The sequence below is a fragment of the Clarias gariepinus genome, chromosome 4, assembly GCF_024256425.1.
Source record: "Clarias gariepinus isolate MV-2021 ecotype Netherlands chromosome 4, CGAR_prim_01v2, whole genome shotgun sequence".
Classification (NCBI taxonomy): Eukaryota; Metazoa; Chordata; class Actinopteri; order Siluriformes; family Clariidae; genus Clarias; species Clarias gariepinus.
Genome location: NC_071103.1, coordinates 18,677,241 through 18,701,438, shown reverse-complemented (window position 1 = coordinate 18,701,438; position 24,198 = coordinate 18,677,241). Strand labels below are relative to the sequence as shown.

At 37.7% G+C, this 24,198-nt stretch overlaps 1 protein-coding gene across 3 annotated transcripts; it reads right to left on the bottom strand.

Annotated features, from left to right (window-relative positions):
- Positions 1 to 2,911: 2,911 nt before the first annotated feature.
- Positions 2,912 to 10,143, bottom strand: LOC128520656 (cathepsin K-like). 3 transcript variants are annotated; one of them, XM_053494994.1, is made up of 8 exons: positions 10,124 to 10,143; positions 5,800 to 5,936; positions 5,453 to 5,575; positions 4,628 to 4,777; positions 4,232 to 4,450; positions 3,443 to 3,608; positions 3,218 to 3,326; positions 2,912 to 3,113 (listed from the first exon to the last, which is right to left on the bottom strand). In XM_053494994.1, exons 2-8 carry the CDS (start codon positions 5,926 to 5,928, stop codon positions 3,014 to 3,016), a joined length of 996 nt encoding a protein of 331 aa, XP_053350969.1. In that variant the 5' UTR covers positions 5,929 to 5,936; positions 10,124 to 10,143; the 3' UTR covers positions 2,912 to 3,013. The 3 variants fall into 3 exon arrangements, with proteins under 3 accessions (XP_053350969.1, XP_053350967.1, XP_053350968.1); XM_053494992.1 differs by lacking the exon at positions 10,124 to 10,143 and adding an exon at positions 6,217 to 6,546; XM_053494993.1 differs by lacking the exon at positions 10,124 to 10,143 and adding an exon at positions 6,217 to 6,546 and having other exon boundaries at positions 5,800 to 5,933.
- Positions 10,144 to 24,198: the final 14,055 nt, after the last annotated feature.

The window sequence follows — 24,198 nt, the reverse complement described above, 5'->3', positions numbered from 1 at the left end:
TTCACTAATACTTTATTAAGTATGATGTGTTTAGACATCAGTATGCAGACATCAGCATAAAAAGAGTATGTCAGTTACTCTATATTAGGTTCAGTGAATGACGAAAAAGAAGCCATAAAATATTTGAGTGACTAATTGACTTTAATTACTAAAATATCTCCTTTTTGACTTAAATTGTGAAAGCTAGATTAAATAGAAAATATTCATGAATAAAGTAATTAAAAAATACTCAGTCATGATTTAATTCACATTCAGTAATTCAGAGAGAGCTTAAGAAAGTCCAAACAGAAAAAGACTACTTTGTTGCATGATAACAGTGACCATAATTTCGTAAACCAACCTCTACTGGTCATTCTACTGTTACTGTTTACTTACGGAAGTAAGTCATATATGTACTGGCAAAAAAAAAAAAAAAAAGAAAACTCACTCTCTTACTCGATGCACAAAGAAGCATTTTGACAAGACATATTAGTAGGTTTTATGAGTCATTTTTGAAAGGGAAGAACTGGAAAAAAGACGATTGCACAATACATACCAAAGCATGTGACATATTACATCCTGCTTTCGTTTCTGTACGTCTTTTTTATACTATGACAAAACTCCTCCAGCTGGAGGACACTAACCATGAGCAATTTACCTAGATACACATGCACAGGGTATCAGGCCTGTGTGACTTTTGGACAATATGTATTTGTTAAATTCTTAGTTTAGTTCTATTACTTCCAACTACTTCTAATAAATTTTTAAAGAATGATGAGAAATCTAGACTTTATTTATTTATTATAGTTTCTCATTTATTAAGTGCTAACCTGCAAGTGCTAACATGCAGGATGCCAAAAATCACAATTGAAATGTCAACGGCGCTTGCTTTTAATTGTTTGTTTGTTTGTGTGTGTGTGTGTGTGTGTGTGTGTGTGTGTGTGTGTCTGTGCGTGTGTGTGCGTGCGTGCGTGCTCACCTCTTCTTTGGTTGCAGCCCTGGTCAGTACCAGTAATACATCACATGGGACACACCTTGGAAAGGTCACCAGTTCATTTCACCAGACATATTTTTTCAAATGTTTTTTTTGCATAATCATATGCCTTTTCCTGTTGCCGCATGATTGTATAAATAGATAATTACATGAATCTGCAGGTGTTAAGGTGTACCTTTTAAAGTATCCTGCGGTTGTACTGTATATTGTTCATTGTTTTCTACATGATAATGTAAATTAATCTAGTACAGTTAAACATTTGATTGCGAGCATAATTCGTTCTGGGAGCGTGCTTATTTATCAGAGCACTCATATATAAAAGCAAATTTCCCTTTAAGAAATAATGGAAACTCAGATGATTTATTCCACAAAACAAAAAAAAAATCATATAAATAATTCATACAAATATAAAGTAAAAATAAAACAAATTAACCTGCACTTTGAATCTTTGAAATTAATTGTGGCTGTAGTGATAAAGACCAGAGAAAGGAGAGAAGGAGGAAGAGGGATACTGTTTACTGTGTACAATTTATAAAAAGAATCTTTGCTCATCTTGTAAAACACTTGCAGAACAAGGTACTTGCAATCCCAACTGTGGTTGGGATTGCAAAATGATTTCATTTTTTAAGGTGATCCCAACCACAGTGCCCCTGAAAATGCTGTTATTTTCTAATTCTTACAGTTCGAGTTTTGACATCAGCTACTTCAACCTCATCACAGCCGTTCTGATTCAGCATAACAGCATGACCATGGAGCAAAAAGATAAGGAGAGTAAACCTGTAAGTCTCGCACATTTCTCTTTATATTCCTATTTATTCCACTATAGAATATCAGCAAACTTCCAGGAGTCAATCAGTATGACTTAGCAGTAATATTTATAGAGACAAAAAGTTTTTTTAAGATGACATAACATTATAAAATGTGCTTTTGCTAAAATTGCTTCTGTTACTGATTTAGACTGGTATGCTCTTCCCTACTGCAGAGTGCCCAGCTGTTACTGTAATTAAAGGTTATTAGAACACCAGTGGCGTTAGAACCCCTGTGATGTGGAGTGATACATAGTTAAACTTCCTCGTGCTGTTACCATCTATTATCACCACTCATGGACTGCCTCAATCAAATTGTAACTTGGTCAGAACTGGCAAGCTTTAATCTAATGTGACTTTGTAAGATATATTTATTTTATCTTATATTATTTTATATGATATTATTTATTTTATCTTATTATATAAGATAAAATATATTTTATTTTTTAAACAAAGTGTTTCTAAAATTAAGAGCCTGCTGTTTATTTGATATATAAATGATATATATATATATATATATATATATATATATATATATATATATATATATATATATATATATATATATATATATATATATATATTGATACAGTGATAGTTTTCTAATAAATTTATTTTACATTCACCATAGTTGTTTTTTTTATTTTTTTGGTAAATCATCAAAAAAAACATATTTGCTTGACATGCTATTAGAAACTACTGTGGGGTGCTGCTGGTCAGAACTGGCTCCTTAATAAGAGTTTCATTCTAAATCTTAATAAAAATGAAAATGTAACATGCAAAACAACAACCGAAAAACAAGCAAAGAACTAAGTTTATATTTACATTACCAGTTTCTGATAACCTCAGCAGATAATCTGCCCTGTGCACAGCTTGTGATCTGTGTGGGTTTTAGTACATGGAGCTGCAGCTCTATAAATAAAAGCAGATTTCTTTTCTTTTTTTTCTTTTTTTTTAATTTTGGGACATGCTAAGGGAGTCCCAAATGTGGAGAAAATAAAATAGCTGACAAAAAAGTCTGCCTCCTATGTGAAAACTGTATGATGTGTTTGTCTTTATATTGTTATTTAAACAAAGGTTAATTTATTTATTTATTTATTTATTCATTCATTTATTTATTTAACCTCTTATTTTTTATATTTTTCAACAATGCACTGAAAGGCAGAAAAAGTTTTTATGAGTTAAGAAGTATGGCTCAGCCGCTTATACTTTAGGAAAACATGCCCAAACAGTTTTACATGAGAGGGTAAATGGCATAGTTTGCAATTCCACATGCATTATTGTGGTCACGGGCCATCCAGATGTAACCTTTCGTTCCCCACTTCTCACCCCAGCTGTAAAAGGATCAACAGGGATATAAAAGAGATATATTTGTAAGCATGAATATAACATAGTAAAAGATAATTTAAAAAATCATTTACAGTTCTAAGTAACTCACCTGTTTTTGATAATCCAGTACTTTTCACCATGAGTTGTGACATCATATCCCACCGCCAGCACGGCATGGTTGACCTTTTCTTTGTGACAGTTGGGGTCAAAATATACACCTAGAGAAAAACAGATAAAGCTGAATTCTACACGTGTCTACACAAGCGGACTTGCTTGTCTTTAATATGGTTTTGTTTAAATGCAATTAATATTGATATTTAATTTTGCTACTTACCACTCTTGTAAAATTGGAATGTCGACTGTCCAGCATCAATGCTAACAGAAACTGGGCCAACTTTAACAAGAGCAGATGCCAGTGCATCCTCACTACCTTTTTTTACTTCCTCAAATCCTTGGCACTGTGCTGCTTTCCCAGATTTATTATATGCACACCGTTGCTCCTGCAGAGGGCAATGTTCACACATACAGTACAACAAAAAGGCGGACATCTGACAAAGAACATTTAACATGTAATCTAATATTAAATAATAAAATGTCCATGTTGGCAGGCCTTTAATCAGGAACATGAAACCCAGACATTCCAAATAATATTTAATTCATTATCTTATTTTTTTCCTTAGAAATGCCTTAAATCATTTAAACTAGAGTTGTAAAACATAATAGACCACTTTACCAAAAAAAGGTGTACATCATAATCTACAGTTATATTACATTTTAATTTTAATAATTGTAATTAAGTTTAATTTACTTTTATTTATTTTTAATATTTCATATCTTAGCTAACATTTGTGTGATGTATTATTTTGCATAGTGTGTTTATAAATTAATAATAAAAATATTTACTTTATTTTAAAGTCTTAGTCTTGTTAGTTAATGGCAAATGGCTGTGGAAGGAGAGGGATTCTAAGAGCATGCAATAAAATAATCAACATTTATTTTTTTGCATGCTCTTATAAGGTATTGTTATTCCTTATTTTCTTGCGCTCTCTAATAAGGTATTGTTATTCCTTATGCCCTGTTGTATTTTATTCCTTAAATATTCACATGCAGAAGAGAGGCCTACCTGTCCCACATAGGGATAAGCCTCCTCAGAATCAATACCTCCATTGTCTCTTACATAGCGAAAAGCAGTAGCCATCCATCCCCCATCACAGCCATAATTCTCAATGACACAATCCACCAGGTTCTGAGGGCTGAGGTTTACCAGTTTGCCTGTGGTCTTCTTTAGCTGACCCTCCAAAGCACCAACTGAGCTGAAGGCCCAGCAGGAGCCACATGAGCCCTTAAATAAAGAGAAAAATCTGAGGAAAACATTTTCTTATGTATATACATCTCCTTGTAAAAGTAATACTTTATGTCAAATGCTTGCAAACATTCTTATTTAAACTGTCAAACTATACTAATATATTGATGTTGGAGGTCAGCAGGGTTAGAGGTCTTGTGTATTATGAACTCTCACCTGGTTCCTTACAGGGGTAACATAACCAAAGTTGCGGTAATCAATAGAGTTGGGCAGTTTATTCAGTGGGTCAGGTGAAAAGGTATTCATGGGATCATTGTCCACAGGAACCTGGAGACCCAGCAACTTTTGAGCTACTTCCTCTGATGTCTAAAAGGGAGATTGACTGTTAAAGTTTGTTCAAGAGTGGAGAGTATGAACAATGTACTGTACAGTGACACTTGCATATAAGCTCTGCCTCATTTAAGAGTAACCTCAGTAATGTTAATTTTATTTGATCTATCTTTTTCGCCACTGACAAGCTAGAACTTCAAAAAATGTCTACAAATAGGGATACTCAATGTTAGAGTCAGTACCGACCAGAAACATGTGACTGGTATTGGATTGACTTTGGCATAATTCAAACAAATTTTTTCATATCATGTTCATATGTAATGTTGATTGATATAATTTTTCACATGAACATAGGATACAGCTTGTCTGAAAGCATACTACCTTATGTCTGCAATGTTGCTGATCGTTCAACTTACTATTGGAAAAGATTGATTCTGGAAATGACCTGAAGTATTCCTGACTACAGTAATTAAAAAAAAATAGAGAGAATATATAAATAATTTAAAGATTTTACAATATCTTAGATTTCCTTATGCCTAAATGGATTCACTTATTGTTTAACAGCTGCAGAGACATAAAGTCATTCAGAATACAATGAAGCACAAAGAAAATTGATGTTAGTTTTTGGTAAAAATAAAAATGGCCAATAATCTAACCACATGTACTTTTTAAGATATTACACAAAGTTCCTTTAGTAAAAGTAACATTTACCATGTCTCCAAGGTGGTTCATGCCTAGTTCATAGGTGTGTAGGCCCAGTTCATACTCTTGATTATGGCTCTCAATCAACCTCATGTTCTTCTCCCAGATATCCCTGCGAATAGCCTCCTCACCCTAATATGTGCATACACACAAAGTTCTATACAAGATTTACATGAAGTCTGACAAATATAATAGGATTCCAAAATCTCAATTAATTAAAAATGCACTGTATTACAATTTACAATAACTGTTACACATAATTGAATAAAAACACCAACTATGGTACTCTGTCTGGTATGGTATGCCTACTTTTTGAAGACTACTTTTCTATATTTACAGACTGTAGAGTATGTTACCAGGTCATTGTATTCCTTCTTGTGGGTTGTTTTCCAATTTTCCCATGATGCGTCCAGAGAAAAGGAATCCAGAGGATGGCTTACTGCAGAGGCCAGCAGAAGGAATAACACTAACCCAGATTTAAGCATACTGCCTGCTGGAGACAAGTAAATGATTTGATGTTTGATGGGCTTGATGCAATTGACAATTCTGTTTCTGCAAGAAATATTCCAGATACCTTTGTGTCTTAAAATTTCAACTCTGTTGTTATTACAGTACTTAAATACCTAATGTGTGTATGTGTTATTTCTATTTGAAAAAAAAAAAAAGTCTGTATTGTTCTAGAATGTAGAAAATAAAATCACACCGCAGGCATTTTTAAAGGAATGAAATGAATCAAGGCTTGCAAAAAGATCTTTAATTTAAACTATCCATACCTTAAAGTGAGCTCAGGACAAGTCTTAAAGTCACTTCTGTAGCATGCGAGGTTTCGATCCTGGTCTGAAACTGTTAAGCTGAAATCTGCTTTAAGTACTAACCTTTGAGGAAGTGGTCTTTGGTTAATAGATAATTGCATGAATTTGCATATATTGAAACTAGTAAAATATTATATATGAACTACTCAAATATATTCTATTTCTTTTTTATTTGAACTTACCACTGAACCACACCCCTTAAAACTATGTTATTTTCAAGTTTACTTACAGAACAGTTTTTCAACCTCAGATAATTCACTCGAGTTTATAATTTGTCTCTGGCACTGGCAAGCAATATTTAGTTTTCCAAATGTCATTCCAAAGAAAGAACCTCCTATTTATAGTTGAATATTATCATACACCTCAGAGTTTGTCTTTTACATTCCAAAATGACTAACACAAAAACTATTTATTAACGAAAATGAACTCATTTCTTTTCTTATTGATTTCTTAATTTATGAATTAACAATATTCATTTTTAATATTATTTACAATGCTGATTAAAGGACATTTAGCAACATATTGTAGCATAACAGCTCCAGTAGACTGAAATCAATAAGCAAAGAACTAAGTTAATATTTCTAAAATATTATCAGTTTTTGGTAATCCCAGCAAAAAGACTCATGGAGCAGCAGCTTCTTTTGTTAATTTTAGGACCTAAGTAAGGTAAATTCTTCACAGAGGTACTGTATATTGTTACTCTTTAGTCTAATTTGCTAATTTGTTAACATCTCAGTATTCATCAGAAAAACTGTGGTAATCACATTATACATACTAGTGCCAATGGAGTTGCCCACTATATTATTATCATTTCTCAATGATGGGCATTATTCCTGTAGGTGTCAATGACTCTTTATAAATCCACCCTGTTTTGCTTTTTACAAGTGGACATATCTGCACCCCTCCGTTTTACCCTTCTCATTTCACCGAACTTGGAACACACACATTGATGCACTCATTCACATGCTACAAACAATTTGGAACACACACACACACACTTGCACAGACATAAGGCCGGACTTGAATCATCACACTATGGACTACTGGACTATGCCTGGTCTATGCCTAGAACTGTAAAATAGCTTATATGAATGCACAAAAAGTAGCCATGAACTTATTAGCTGACTATAATTATTTAAATACATAAAATCTATAATAAAATATACTAAAACTAGTTTTTTTATTCATGTTTAGTTAGTTTGGACTTTCTGAGAAATGACAAATCTGAAAGACCACTTCGTCTGTCATGGGAGCAAGCAGTGACCATAATATTGCAACCAACCTCTGCAAGTTGGTCTTTTATTGCTGTGCTGGACAGGGTGGTCAATTGTTATGTCGACACTAAGCATTTGTGTTAATAAAACGTGGTTTAATAAAAAGCCAACACAAAAGAAACATTCTACATAAGAAGATAAGTTCCAAAACTACATATGGAAACTGTGGCGGACAGTAACAAAGTAAATATAATCTGTATCTGTACTGTGTTTTAAATTTTAGATTTCGGGTGACATTTTAGTTTTACATTTTAAAGTAAAATATTATACCTTCTGATATACAGTTGAAACTAGATATTTACATACACTTCAGAAAAAAAGCACAGACTTTTTTTTTTCTTTACTGTCAAACATTAAATCAGAGTTAACATTTTCTGTTTTAGATTAATAAATATTAAAATATTTTTTTGCATTTGTTAAATGTAAATATCGAGCAAGGAAGACTTTTTATGTATTTTTTAAAATCATTTTAATCAAAGTCAAAAGTATACATTTACTAAGTTTATTGTGTCTTTAAACAAAAAGAAAACATTTCGGGTTACTTTGCTGTAACCCTGTTTCCTGAAAAAGCGGGAACGAGATGCTTCGTGAAAATGCAATGGGAACATCTTTTTGTGTTACCGGTTGTAAAGCATGTGTGTATCAAACACGCCAAATTTTGGCTATATACTGTATAACCTCGGTCAGGTGACGTCATCTGATGGAGTGCATCTGCAGGTTATAAATAGGAGTGAACCGGAAACATCCTCAGGTCAATTTTGCAAGCAAACTTCTAACAAACTCCACCATATCGGACATTATCGGACACCAAATCGGACTCCACCATATTGAGACAAAAAGACCTGAGGATTTTTCCAGGTCACTCCTATTTATAACCTCCAGGTGCACTCTATCAGATGACTGCACCTGACCGAGATTATATATAACCGAAATTTGGCGTGTTTTCACGAAGCATCTCATTCCCGCTTTTGAAAGGAAACTCCAGATGATTCCATTTTGAGTTTAAGAAGCTTCTAATAGGTTAATTGATTACATTTGAGTTAATTGGTGGCATACCTGTGGATGCATATAAAGGCACACCTCAAACCCAGAGCCTCTTTGTTTGACATCATGGAAAAATCAAGAGAAATCAACCAAGACATCAGGAAAAGAATTGTGGACCTCCTCAAGTGTGGCTCATCCTTAGGTGCTATTTTCAGATGCCTGAAGGTCCCACGTTCATCCATTCAGACAATAATACGCAAGTATAAAAAACATGGGATTGTACAACTTTCATACCGCTCAGGAAGGACACTGATTTGTAGTCCCAGAGAGGAACTTGCGAAATGTGTAAATTAACCCCAGGACAACAGCAAAAGACCTTGCTGGCTGAAACTGGTAAGACAGTGTCATTATCTACAGTAAAACAAGTCCTGTACCACCATAAGCTAAAAGGTTACTCTGGGAGGAGAAAGCCATTAGCCATTACTTTAAAACCACCATAAAAAGCCAGACTATAGTTTGCAACAGCACATGGGGACAAAAATCTTAATTTCTGTGGTCTGATGAAACAAAAATTTTACTGTTCGGCCATAATGATAAACAGTGTATTTGGAGAAAAAAAGGTCAAAACTTTGAAGCCTTAGAACACCATCCAACCCAACTGTGAAGTATGGGGGTGATAGGTTAATGTTGTAGGGCTGCTTTTGCTGCAGAAGGGACTGGTGCAGTTCACAAAATAAATGGCATCATGAGAAAAAAAATTATGTGGATATATTGAAGCAACATCTGTAGACATCAGCCAGGAAGTTAAAGCTTGGGTGCATTTGGGTCTTTTAAATGGACAATGACCCCAATGGACAATGGACAATTTAATCCCATAGAAAATTTGTTGGCGGCACTGAAAAGGCGAGGCGAGCAGAAGGCTTACAAATCTGACCCAGTTACACCAGTTCTGTCAAGGGCTAAAATTCCAGCAAACTATTGTAGAAAGCTTGTGGGTGGATAATTGAAACTTTCAATTTTTGACTATGAAAGTAATAAAAAAAAATTCCTTGCTTAATTCTGACATTTAACAAATGCTAATTTTTTAAAATCTAAAACAGAAAAAGTTTATCTGATTTAATGTTTAACAGTAAAGAAAAAGAAAATTGTGTTTTTTTCTAAAGTGTGTGTAAACATATGGTTTAAACTGTATTACATTATGTGACATCAGTTGTTCCTTATACTTATAAGTGAAAAAAGTCCAAATTGTAGCAGAGCAAACATGTCAAGGTACAGAGCACACTTTATTTGGGCAGATTTGCTTTGACCTGTTGTATACACCTACAGTATTGGATTTACACTATATTTGTACAAAGTTATTTGGCCAAACCTGCAGTGACAATGTATCCAAATACATATAATTTAATATGAAGTAGGCCTAATTTTCGCAGCTATAATAGCTTACACTCTTCTTTGAAGGCTGTCCACAAGGCTGCTCGAGGTCAGGCACTGATGTTGGACGAGAAGGCCTGGCTCGCAATCTCTGTTACAGTTCATTCCTAATGTGCTTGATGGGGTTAAGGTCAGGGCTCTGTGCAGGTAAGACAATTTGAAAATGTCAATTAGCCTACCTTGCTTGTCTTTCAACTGTGGAAGGAAACCAGATCACCTGAAGGAAACACACAAAGCATGGGGAGAACATGAAAACTCCCTCACACACACACTTTCTCACCTTCTCACACACAAACACACAAACACACACACACACACACACACACACACACACACACATACACACTTGCACAGACATAAGGCAGGACTCGATCCATCAGACAATGGACTTCTGGATTATGTCTGGGATATGCCAGAGCTCCAAAATAGCTTATATGAATGCACAAAAAGCATCCATAAACTTATTGGCTGACTGTAATTATTTAAATACATAATTTTATTATACTCAAATTATGAAAATGAAAAGAGAGAATAAATAGAAAATTTGCATTAAAAATGGTCATAAAAAATAATTCATGTTTAGTAAAGTTTGGACTTTCCGAGAAATGAGAAACCTAAAAGACCACTTGTCTGTCATGAGAACAAACAGTGACCATAATTTTGCAAACAACTTCTGCAAGTTGGTCTTTTATTGCTGGACAGGGTGGTCAATGGTTATGTCCACACTAAGGAATTTGTGTCATTAAAACGTGGTTAAAAAAAAGCCAACACAAAAGATAAAATCTAAACTACATATGGGAGCAGTGGCGGACAGTAACAAAGTAAATATAATCTGTATCGATACTGTGCCTTAAATTTTTACTTTTTGGTGACCTTTTAGTTTTCCTTTACTACATTTCAAAGTAAAATATCATGGTTTCTAATATAATACGTTATGTGACATTAGTTGTTCCTTACTTCCATACTTAAAAGTGAAAAAGTCACTTTGTAACAAATTGTAGCAGAGCAAATATGTCAAGATACAGAGCACACTTTATTTGGGCAGATTTGCTCTTACCTGTTGTTTGCACCTATTGGATGTGCACTATATTTGTACAAAGGTATTTGGCCAAACCTGCAGTGACATATACTTCAATATGGAGTGGGTTCTAGTGATGCGCGGGTCGTTTGGAAACCCTCGGGTTGGTCGGGGGGGAACGAATTTATCGTTCATATTCATAATCATGTGTTGTTGCCAGTTTACAGGGCGATGTTTCCAAGCACTTACAGGCTGAAATAAAGGCTGTTTTCATTTGAATTACAATGCCTAGTATTTCTATTTAATGGGCGCGGGGCGGGGTGTAAAAATGGATACAGTGGTGCAGGGCGGGCTGGGGCGGGCCAAATAATTTCATAAAAGCGGGACCTGCGGGTTGGAAAAATACCCGACCCGCGCATCACTAGTAGTTTCCACTCTTCTTGAAAGGCTTCCACAAGATTTTTGAGTGTTTCTGTGGAAATTTGTGCCATTCATTCTGTAGAGCATTTATGAGGTCAGTCGCTGATTCTGGACAAGAAGGCTCAGTTTGCAATCTCTGTTACAGTTGTTCCAAATGTGCTTGATGGGGTTGAGGTCAGGGCTCTGTGCGGGTCAGTCAATTTCTTCCATACCGAACTCATCAAACCATGTCTTTATAGGCCTTGCTTTGTGGGGCATGTTGGAACAGAAAAAGACCTTCCCCAAAGTGTTGCCACAAAGTTGGAAACTTCGCACTGTCCATGTTGGTAACATAGTATTGCTTTTAAATTTGAAGATAGCCCTTTACTAGGGATAAGGGGCCTGAATGAAACACCTGAATTTAATAATTAACAGATACTTTTATCCCAAAATATAAATCAGTATACCAAATACTTTTGTCCATATAGTGTATCTACCCTTCAAACACTACTTTTACATTTATAAGACCATGGCAACAGCCAACAGTATTGGGCACCTGGAAGAATGACTGACTCTAGTTCATCATTTAAACAGCCATCAACTAATTAGTATACCATCACATTGTGAAATGGTAAACATTTAATGTTAAACGTTGTAATTAAGCAAATAAAATTTATCGAAACTAGTTTTGCCTGTAGCTAATGATGAAAACAGTTGCCAGGTGAAGTCTTACTTTAACCAAGTAAGACCGCTATTTCTATAAACTCAGCTTCGATTGGCTTTGATTTCTAAAAAAAAAAAAAAAGACAATCCAATGTCTCAGTAAATATATTATATGCCAGTCATTTATCTATAAGATAGAAACTGATATCCTGCATATTCAATTATAACTGTTTTTTAAATTTAATTTTAGAGAAAGGATTATAGTAATGTTCAGAGATGTGAAGTTTAAAATCTTTAAAAAAGTTTGCTTGTTTCAGTGAAATCCTGTTATTTCACAGACACTTCCTAATAGAATTACTGACCTGTGTGTTGACTGCTCATGCTAGTGTTTATTGACATCAGATTGATGTCAGACTAATTTAATTACCTCAATGAACAGATGTGTGCCCAAAGTAACATTAGACGGTTCACAGGTAGATTGAGTAGCAAAAAAAAATTCGACCCATAATAAATTACAGTACTATTAATGTTGATACTTGAGTAGACTTAAATACAAGTTTATTATTATTACTATTATTATTATTTTAGTGCTTTGAAGTTTCCATCATTGGATAAATCCTTACATTGGGTTACTAGGTTACTAATTAAGTGCTGCCATCAGTCCAAGTACGGAAGAAACAAATACGTCTTGAGTCATCGTTTAAAGATATTCAAAGACTCAGCTGTACAGATATCTAGAGGAAGTTAATTCCACTACATAGGTGCCAGAACAGAAAAGAGTCTGGATGAATGTCTTACTTGATCCCTGAGAGATGGTGTGACCAGACGCGCACTGCTGGAGGATCGGGGGGAGCGTGGTGGGTGCATGGTGTGATTAGAGCTAAAAGGTAAGTGGGTTCTGGACCATTTTTAGCTTTGTAGACAAGCATCAGGAATTTGATGTGGGCAGCTACAGGATGTCAGTGTAGGGAGCGGAGAAGTCGGGTGGTGTGGGAGAACTTGAGTAGGTTGAAAACAAGATGTGTAGCTGTATTATGGATCAGCTGCAGAGGACGAATGATGGACAGAGGCAGACCTGCCAGGAGTGAGTTGCAGTAGTCCAGTCTTATAACTGGGACAGAACAAGCACTGCAAGAAAAAAATAGGCGGACATTCTTCTGATGTTGTAAAGAAGAAGTTGACATGAGCGAGTAAGTTTAGCCATGTGTGGGGAAAATGACAGATGATTGTCCACAGTCACCCCAAGATTGCCGGCAGTGACTGCTGGGGGGTGATTTGATTGCTGTCCAGGGAGATCACAAGGTCTTTTTAGGAATCAAAAGGTGCAGTAGACTATGTGCTTTTAATGAAGGGTTACAATCTTGGTGTCAACAACAGAAATTACCCTTTGTTGATAACTGTAAAGTTTTCTAGGAGCGTCCTAGCAGAGCTGGAGCAGCAGTCCTCTCGGAAAACAAAAGTTTGGGCTTCACAACATTAAATCCCTTGCGCCTAAAGCACTTATTGTTAATGAAGTGATCTCAGATTATTGTCTCGACCGAAATCTGGCTATATTGGCCGGAATGAGTCTACTCCGTCAGGATATCTCTATAAGCATGAGCCCCGAACCTCAACTGGTCGTGGAGGTAATGTTGCAACTATCTACAACAATTTACTCACTATTTCCCAGAAAACCAGGCCCAGGTTTAACTCATTCAAAGTGCTTTGCATTCGAATGCAAAGTCATTAATGTTGTACTCACTGACATCCATAAAAAAAATCCCTGCTATATTTTGCCTTGGCCACTGTGTATAGACCCCCTGATTTTCTTAAAGAGTTTGGACATCTAATCTCAGATTTACTGATTAACTCTAACAAAGTGTTGATAGTAAGAGACTTTAACATTCATGTAGACAATGCTAATGACGCTTTAGAACTCAAATTTATGTATTTGCTAAATTCCTTTGGGGTTAAACAAAACATAAATAGACCAATGCATAATTTTAATCATACGCTAGATTTAGGTATATTTCATGGTATAGATGTCACTAATATAGAGATTCTACCTCAAAGTGATGATATCACAGATCATCACCTCTTAGTATATACTGTACTCTAACTGTTGAACTGATTAGCTGTGTCTCCCCACGTTATCGATTTAGTAGAATTATTTATCTGACCACCAAAGATAGATTCACAAGTAACCTTCCGGATCTGTCCCAACATATTACTAGACCCCTAAATGCAGCTGATCTAGATAAATTAACTAAAAGCATAGGCTCTGTTTTTACCAGCACATTAGACACTGTTGCTAGATTTAAAAAGGTCAGAGAAAAAACACCTGTACCATGGTACAATAGTCATACACAGGCCCCAAGAGAGCAACCTGTAACCTTGAGCGAAATTGAAAAAATTTTTGATGCTTTTAGAATCATGTATAAAGAGAGTATGTCTAGCTATAGACAGGCTCTAAAAGCTGCAAGGCCTGTGCCAACTAATAGCAAGAAACCAAAACAATCCCAGGTTCTTATTTAGTACAGTGGCTAGACTAACAAAACACAAGATATCTGCAGAGTACTCCATCACAGTTTAGTAGTGAGGACTTTATGAATTTTTTTAATGAAAATAATCAATAGTAGCAGTTAGAAAATAATGGATGTTCAACCACTAATAGCATCTTGTGATCCAGAAAGCTCCACATTTAGAATTTCAATGCTTTACTGGTAAAGGACAAGAAGAGCAGTACAAACTTATCATCACGGCTAAATCAACAGCATGTTTGTTAGATCCAATCCCAACTAGATTTCTAAAAAAAGTGATACATACAGCTGGAGAGCCGCTTCTAAACATTATTAATTCCTCTCTATATTTAGGTCAAGTCTCTAATGAAATAAATTATAGACCAATTTCAAACCAAAGGTGATGTCAACTCAAATATGTGCCTTCTTGCAGGAAAACAATATCCTTGAAGAATTTCAGTTAGGTTTCAGGCCCCATCATAGTACAGAAATCACAAATTACTTTTTTTTTTCATTCGGACCAAGGCTGCATCTCGATAATTGTGTTACTTGATCTTAATGCTGCATTCGACACTATAGATCATAATATTCTCAGAGATCACTTACAAATTCACATTGGTTTTTAGGAACAGGCATTAGAATGGTTTAAATCCTACCTGTCTAATCGATACCATTTTGTAGATCTAAACAGAGAACTATCCAGTGTAATGCCATGGAAATATCGGGTCCCACAAGGGTCAGTTATAGGACTCCTGCTGTTCTCCATATACATGCTTCCCTTGGGTAAGCATGTTTCATTAGAAGACATGGTATTAGTTTCCACTGTTATGCTGATGATACCCAGTAATACATCTAAAAAAAACTAAAAAAAACAAACAAACAGGTGAAGTACCAAAAGTTGTCTAGATTAACTGAATGTGTCCAAAATATAAAAGATTGGATGACTGATGATTTTCCCTTACTTAATTCAGATAAAACTAAGATAGTGTGGCGTGGGCGGGGCGGCGGCTGACGACCAGCATGCCTTGCGGGGATGTCGGTGTGTTCACCATGATGGGGAAAGGTGTTTGGGTTAGTGACTTCGGCCCTGTTGTGTGTGTGTTGAGGTGTGTGACGTGTGAAATGTGCTCCAGTTCAGGCTGACGCTGAATTGGATGTAGGCTCCTGAGTGAAGGTGCTGCTCATGCCATACCTGCTGTGTGCTAAATAAAGTACTCCCAGCCATTACATTGGGCAGCAAATAAGCTCACTCGTCTCTCCAGCATTCTTTCCGGCGTAAAAACGCTACAATACTATTTATTGACTCAAAAAACAGTACACAACAGCTCTCACAATTTAGCTTGCGTTTAGAAGGTTGTACAATTACTACCAGCTTGACAGTGAAAGATCTGGACAGTAATTTACCCTTTGAAAATCATATTTCCAATATTACAAAAACAGCCTTTTTTCACCTTAGAAATATTTCCAAGCTTAGAAACATTTTATCTATATCTGATGCAGAAAAGCTAGTTCATGCATTCATGACTTTCAGACTGGACTATTGTAATGCATTACTAGGTGGTTGTCCTGCATCCTCAATAAACAGTTAGTCCAAAATTCAGCCACCAGGGTTCTTACCAGATAAAAAAAAAATGATCATATAACCCCAATACTATCATCCCTGCACTAGCTACCTGTTCAGTTTCAAATTAATTACTAAATAGCATTACTTATGTGCAAGGCTCTAAATGGTTTAGCTCCCACATATCTAGCCAGGCTTCTGATACATTACAACCCACCATGCTCTATAAGATCACAAAACCCCAGACTTTTAGTAGACCCCAGAATAAAAAAATCTACAAAAGGGGGTAGAGCATTTTCTTATTTAGCTCACTTGTCACACACACCCGCGACCCGGAAGTAGTATGGTCGCAAAACAGAAAGCATAAAAAAAAACAAGATGGTGCTTCATATCACTCAGTCATTGAGTTCGCCCATGTCTGTTCAGATCGTTTCTCTGCCAATCCGTGAGTACTCACCTTCTTGGGTTTACTTTCTGTTTTCGTGTGTGTGTTTATAGGACGCGGGTTAAATTTGTGTTTTTCCCTTTCTCCCCTTCTGTGAGAGTCCTTAGACTAAATCGCGTGGTTATCCTGCCTACTCGCTTGCTTCTGCGTTTAGGTTAACCATCCACGCTACAAATGGCTAACCGCTAGGTACTAAGGTACGTCTTCTGGTCTACTCAGGTTATTGCATGACAGAATGACTAAGTCTTCCGCGGTGAACCCAGCGGATCATGCGCGCCTCTGCGATGTGGTGGATCAGCATGCCGGGCTTATCAATCGGCTAACTGGAGAGATAGCTAATTTGCGCCAAGACGTCGCGGCCTTGCACCGTGAGGTTGCGGAGCTCCGGCGGGAGAATGCGGATCTCCGTGCGGCTGTTGCTGCGGCTAGCCAATCTCCCGTCGCGGAGGCCGCGGCGCCACATCATCCCTCCCCCACCTTCTGATGTTTTTCTCTCATTATCAGAAAAATAGATCGGCATGGACGGGAAGTGTAGTGTGTTTCTAACAGCGTTTGATCTGGTGTTTGAGTTTAATTCCACCAAATTCTCCACCGATCGGCTACTCATTGCTCTTCTTGTTTCATTGCTATCAGGGCAGGCAGCTGAGTGGGCAACTGCAGTTCTTCGCTCAGATACGGACACCGCCCATTCATATAATGAATTCACCCACCAACTCAAGCTCACTTTTGAACACCCTGCGGGCGAGGTAGAAACCGACACCAGGCTTTATCACCTGCGGTAGGGAGGTTGTCCGTGAGCCGATACACAGCAGAGTTTCGTACCCTCGTCGTGCAGACATTCTGGGGGGATGCCGCGCTACGGACATCCTATTACGAGGGACTAGCTTCGCGGATAAAGGGCGAGCTCGTCGGACGGGAGCTTTCAGCCACTCTGGAGGGACTGATCCAGCTTTTCCTCTGCATCGATCAGCACCTTCTCTCTCGTCCAAAGCCAGCCCCGAGGACCTGCCGCCTACTTCCACCTTCCCCGACACCACGCCACGACCACCTACCATCTTCACCACCGCTTCCACTGGACATATCGGTTTTCCACCTCCTGTCGTGGTTAACACCAGAGCCGGGGAACCCATGCAATTAGGACGCGCCTCCCTGACCACTGCAGAACGAGAACGGCGCTTCAAAGAGGGGCTCTGTGCTTATTGTGGGTCAGCCAAGCACCACAGAGCCATCTGTCCACGTCGCCAGGGAAACGCCCAAGCCCGGTGAGCGATGGGAGCAGCTCGCCGGGCCACCTCCACCTCTCCGCCATGATCCCTAGCGCCTCTTGTCTCACGGTCCAGGTACACCTCCAGTTTGGCCACAAATGGGTCAGAAGTACTGCGTTCATCGATTCCGGTGCTGCAGGCAACTTCATTGACTCTTCTTAGGCCAAAAAACTGGGAGTGGAGTTGGGAGCATTATCCCAGCCTGTTCGTATCACCTCAGTAGACAGTCATCTAGCCCCATCACCACCCAGACACAACCCATCACCCTAATTATTCAGCAACATCAGGAACAGATCCAGTTTCACCTGACCTCCATTTCGTCACCACCCATCATCCTTGGACACCCCTGGCTTTTACAACATGACCCTCTAATATCCTGGCCCCTAAACCGGATCCTGCAGTGGGGGCCGGCCTGTAACGAACTTTGCCTATCGGCTTCGGGTGGGATGAGCTCTAGGGAGCTCGAGGCCCCCGACATCGACACCAACGCCATCCCTCCTGCCTACCGAGACCTGGCTGAGGTGTTCTGTAAGAAATGCGCCACCCATCTCCCGCCTCATCGCCCCTACGACCTAGCGATTGACCTGCAGCCAGGATCTGCTCCCCCCCGCGGCCATCTCTACTCCCTCGCACCCACCGAGACACAGGCGATGGAGGAGTACGTTTCGAACGCCCTCCGTCAAGGTACCATCAGGCCTTTCTCCTCGCCTGCCGCCGCGGGATTTTTCTTTGCAAAGAAAAAGGGGGGGTGAACTTCGTACATGTGTCGATTATCGGGGGCTAAACAACATTACCATCAAGAACCGACACCCACTGCCCCTTACCAACTCTGCCCTGGACGCCCTCTTTGGTGCCACCATTTGGAAGACGGCCTTCATCACACCCTCTGGACAATATGAAAGTCTCATCATTCCATTCCGACTCTGCAATGCCCCCGCCGCCTTTCAAAGTTTCATCAATGACATTCTTCGAGACATGCTGGGGCGCTGGGCATTTGCCTATCTGGACAACATACTAATCTACTCACGGACAGTTGAAGAACACACCCAACGTGTCAGGGCGGTCTTGAAGAGGTTGCTTGCCAACCAACTGTATTGTAAGTTGGAGAAGTGCTGATTCTAGAGCATGTAGTCCGCCTGCATGGGTTCCCGAAAGACATTGTCTCGGACAGGGGGCCCCAGTTCACTGCCCGGTTCTGGAAGGCCTTCTGCTTCATGATGGTTTGGATCTACACATGCTGCTCCTGAACTAACAGTAATCCAGACCCCCCTCTGCACCTGCTGACCCTATGCAAATGAAGATGGGTTCCCTGTTGAGTCTGGTTCCTCTCAAGGTTTCTTCCTATTGCCATCTCAGGGAGATTTTATTTGCCACTGTCGCCAATACCCATGGCTTGCTCTCATTATTATCTAAACACATTTTTCTTACTCATTCACACTTAATTTTCTTTTTTATTTTGTAAAGCTGCTTTGAGACAATTACCAAGTGCTTTATAAATACATTTTAATTAAACTGAATTTATTTGAAGTTAAGGTTGTCCTGTTAGAGATAGAGACATCTGGTTGTAAACTGTCCTTTTAAGAATTTTGGAAATAAAAGAGAGAAGCAATACTGGAAGATAGTTGCTGATGTCTGGATCCAGACAGGGTTTCTTGAGGATGGGAAAAAAAATCTGCTGTACCTCATTAGTTGACAGTGTAGTGAATTCTGCTAAGAGAGGGGAGGAAAGGTGCTGAAATTCTGGTGTATGTTTTCATGTTGTTGTAATTGCTGCAGTATGTGGTTTTGCATTATCTTGCTGGTATACACAAGGCCTCCCCTGGCACCACAATCAGAGATGCTGGCTTTTAAACTGAACGCTGATAACATGCTGGAAGGTCTCCCTCCTCTTTAGCCCTTAGAACACGGCGCATGTGATTTTCAACAAGAATGTCAAATTTGGACTCATCTGGTCATAGAACACTTTAAACTAGTCTATTTTAAATAAGCCTTGGGCCACAGGACACAACAGTGCTTTTGGACCATGTTTACATATGGTTTTTGCATGATTTAGTTTTAGTTGTCCTCTGCAGATTTACCGACAGTGGTTTCTGGAAATATTTCCCCGTCTCATTTAGTAATGTCTATGACACAAACATGATGATAAGTAATGCAGGGTCATCTAAGATTTCTCCAATTTCTTTGAATCTTTTGACTATGCCCATCTTTACTTCTCTGCCTCTCAGAGAGAGACTTTGCCTCTTTAAGATATTCCTTTTATAGCTAATCATGGCACAGACCCAATGTCTCTTAACATGGCCAAATCTTTTTTTCCCCTTTGTTGTAACCGCCGCAACTTTTTAAAAACCTATAGCAGGCATCAAATTTTAAATGAGCCTATTTAGTAGATAAAACTGTAAAATTTCTTTGTTTAAACATTTATGTTCTCTACTTTTTTTATGAATAAAATATTGGTGTGATTGAAATATGTGATTTGAAAGTGTTTTAGTTCTCATTTTATTCTAATTTAAGAACTTAACTTTTTAGATTTAGGAATATAAACGTTTAAATCTAGTAAGGCTACAGCGGATCCTGAGCCCATTACTGGGATTACTGAGCAGGTGCGGTTAAATCTTAAAAAGGACATTGATCCATGACAGGGCGCCATGCACATACAAATGTACACATTCGTTAACATTTACAGCCACTTTAGAATAAACAATACAGAAGACTACATCAGGTTCCACTGCTGACAACCAAGAACAGAAATCCTCTCCTAGACTTTTACCAACATTTGGCCAAATGCTTAAGTAAAACCTAGCCTTAGAAAATTCCACACAATGGACAAGCCTAATCTGATTTGCCTTTTTTTTTATTTCAGTATTCATAAAAAAAAAAAAAAAACCTTGACTCATCTTGTAGTAATTACATTCTATGGACAACTATACTTTATGCTACAATGTATTCTAGGGCATTATTATTTATTTAATGATAATGTTATTACATTAATTAATCATTTAACACTAAAAAGGGTTCTGGGAATGCACAAAAAACAGCAATAAAGTATTTTGGGGATAATTGATTTAATTACTTAATTACCTTTCATTTATTTCCTGTAAGTGTGCCGAGAAGTTGAATAGAAAATAGGCATGGATAAACTAATAAAGTTTACTCAGACAGAAATTAATTTACATACAGTCTTGCATGAGAACAAACGGTGACCACAAATTCGGAACCAACTTCTTGTGGTCATCTACTGTGGTGGACAGGGTGGTCAACTGCTATGTCAGTAGAAAGTTGTGTAATAATTGATGAGAAAGGAAGACTTACTTAATCACTCACTTGTTGCAAAAAGAAGATTCTTAGACAAATAAATAGGTTTTGTGTCATTTTGAAAGAGAAAAAAGTGGAAAGGGAAAAATGGGAATTGCACAATGCAAAGCTCAGCATGTGATAGAATTAATCCTGCTTCTGTTATTGTGCAATTTTTATAATAAGTGAAAATTTCTCCAGCTAGAGGATCCTAAACACAAGGCATGTATCTAGCTATATATGCACAGTGCACCAGGGGCCTCATGTATCAACGCTGCGTACGCACAAAAACTTTGCTTACGCCAGTTTTCACGCTTACGGTCGGATTTACTAACAGTGAAATTAACGTTCTTCCACGCCAACTTCATGTCTGGCGTACGTGTATTTCTTGTGTGTGTGTGTTTTATTTCCGCTGGGGACTCCTAGAGGCAATTATGTTAAATTGCACACTACAAAGTATCGCACCAACACGTGAAAAACATTGCTATTAATTTATAATTGATAAAATGGGTTAAGTGACAATATTTTTCTACCAATTATGTGATTTAGAACATATAAAAGCATTTGTAAAAGTATACAACCCTTAGTCTATGGCAATGGCAGTGTTGGCCTTATTAGAGGACATTGTCAATGGCCAAATCCGAAGGGACGCGTTTTTAGGGATCACAGTGATTTTCTGGCCCACGATGATGACTGGCTTATTATCCGTTTCAGATTTCCAATAGCTATCCTCTTGGAGCTCTGTGCTGAGTTGGGTTCAAATTTGGAAAAAGAGACAGCGAGGAGCCACGCATTACCCGTTCCCTTACAGGTGCTGACAACGCTTGGTTTCCTGGCAACTGGTTCTTTCCAAAGGGAACTGGCAGACCGCTCGGGGTTAAGCCATTTGTCTTTGAGCCGTGCAATGCCAGCTGTATGGGACGGGATCATCCGCAATTCTAGCAGGTAGCCTATATAAGGTTTCCATACCATGCAGTTGACCAGCCAAACATTAAAGCGCCATTTGCAGCGATCGCCTGTTTTTCTAATGTAATCGGAGCGATCGACTGCACGCACACTGCTATAAAGGCACCATCTGAAGACGAATTTGCATACGTGAATCGGAAACATTTCCAATTAATAAATGTGCAAATAATATGTGATGCTCAAATGCGCCTAACAAATATTGTGGCAAGGTGGCCTTGGACAACCCATGATTCATTCATCCTCCAAACAGCATGATTGGGATGAGGCTCCAGGGTGGCAGGGTGCGCGATGGGTGGCTTCTTTGTGAGTGATGTATTTAAGGATATTATTCCAGCTAAGTTTTTTTTTTATTTTGTTATTAATTCCGGAGGACAAAGGAGCACATCCAATTCACATTCTTTACCATAAAGTTTCTCTTCTTGCTTGTTTTTGCCATTGCTTTTTCGTTTGGTTTTGCCAAAGTGGAGTCATTAACATATTTATACGGAGGAGGAGGCAGGGAGGGGTTTTGCGCTCATGCAAGTGCGCTCAATTTCACGTTAATTCGGATGTACAAAGAGAATTTGCGTGGGATTCCGCGTACGCAGTGTTTCATACATCAGATTTTTTTACTGCGTACGCACATTTACAGCTTTGTCCGTACGCAATGTTTTAGTATGAATTCAACGCACGTCTTTGTACATGAGGCCCCAGACCTGTATGACCTTTTGCAATTTGCTTTCTTGTATAAGTGACACAAAGGATCTTCTGCACTCATTAACTAAATGCCTACAACCCGGCTAGTTCCTCAGATTATGGATATAGATAAGATGAAAATATACAGTACTTACCATCTTAAAATTAATTTTAATGCTTAGTTTAGTTATGTTACTTTTATATTGACAATTTTTCTCACCTCCTCTCAGGTTATATTTATAATATATTATATAAATAAAACATTTATAATATATATTTTTTATATTTTAAGTATTTTTTTTATATATTATTATCATTTCAGTATTTTAGGATTGTACAGCACTTGACAGCCTTCTTGTATGTTTTGAGTGACAGATGTCTCTTCCAATTAGCGATAAGAATTTTATTTGCCAACTATACCCAGATTTTTCTGGTTTGAGTGAATTGTTGTGTTGTTTTTTTTTTTTTTTGGTATATTGTTTATGGATATTTTGTTGTTTTTCCTGATTTTTTATATTGTTTTCAGGTTTGTTATGTTGTTTTCAGTTGTGTTATTTTGTTTTCCAAAAAAAAAAAGATTACATTTAATTTCTACTGTGGCCCTATGATGGCAGGTTGGCAGAATAGAAAAATTAAGGAAAACATAGAAAGAAAACATAATCCAAGTAAATAAGTCTTATTTATTACAGTAAAATGAACTATCTATAATAAGTGTATAATTATAATAATTATTGCAAATTAATGATCAGTTTCTGTAAACCCAAGCAGATACCTGTGCACAGCATGTGTGGGCTACAGAACATGGACCAGCAGCACTATAAAAAAAAGTATATATTTTTTACATTTAGGCATTTGGCAGACGCTCTTATCCAGAGCGACTTACATTTTTATCTCATTACACATCTGAGCAGTTGAGGGTTAAAGGCCTTGCTCAAGGGCCCAACAGTGGCAACTTGGTGGTTGTGGGGTTTGAACCTGAAATCTTCCGAACCGTAATCCAATGCCTTAACCACTGAGCTACCCCCGGCCCCCTTTTTGTGAGTTTTGAAAACTACAGTCAGGTCCATAAATTTTGGAACAGTAATATGTTTTGGCCCCTGTACACTACCATACACGGAACCATTTTTCAGATGTAAAATAATAAAGCAAACTACAGTAACATACAGTACACTACATAGTCAGTAACTGGATTTAACTAAACAAATAGGCATGGCCTTGCTTTAGATATTATTACTTCAGTGATTAAGTGTTTCAGATGGGAGCAAGTTAAGGTATTTTTTAAACAACCATGACAGAAGACATATCCTGTAGTCATGATAAAGATGTTACTTTGCTTCAGAAGGGGCAAATTATTGGCTTGCATTAGGCAAAGAAAACAACTTAGAAAACCTGGAAAAATAGTGGTGAACCATTATCTTAGAGGCAGAAATGAGGTTAGGAAAAACATTCTGAATGAGTGTGATGAGAGATTGC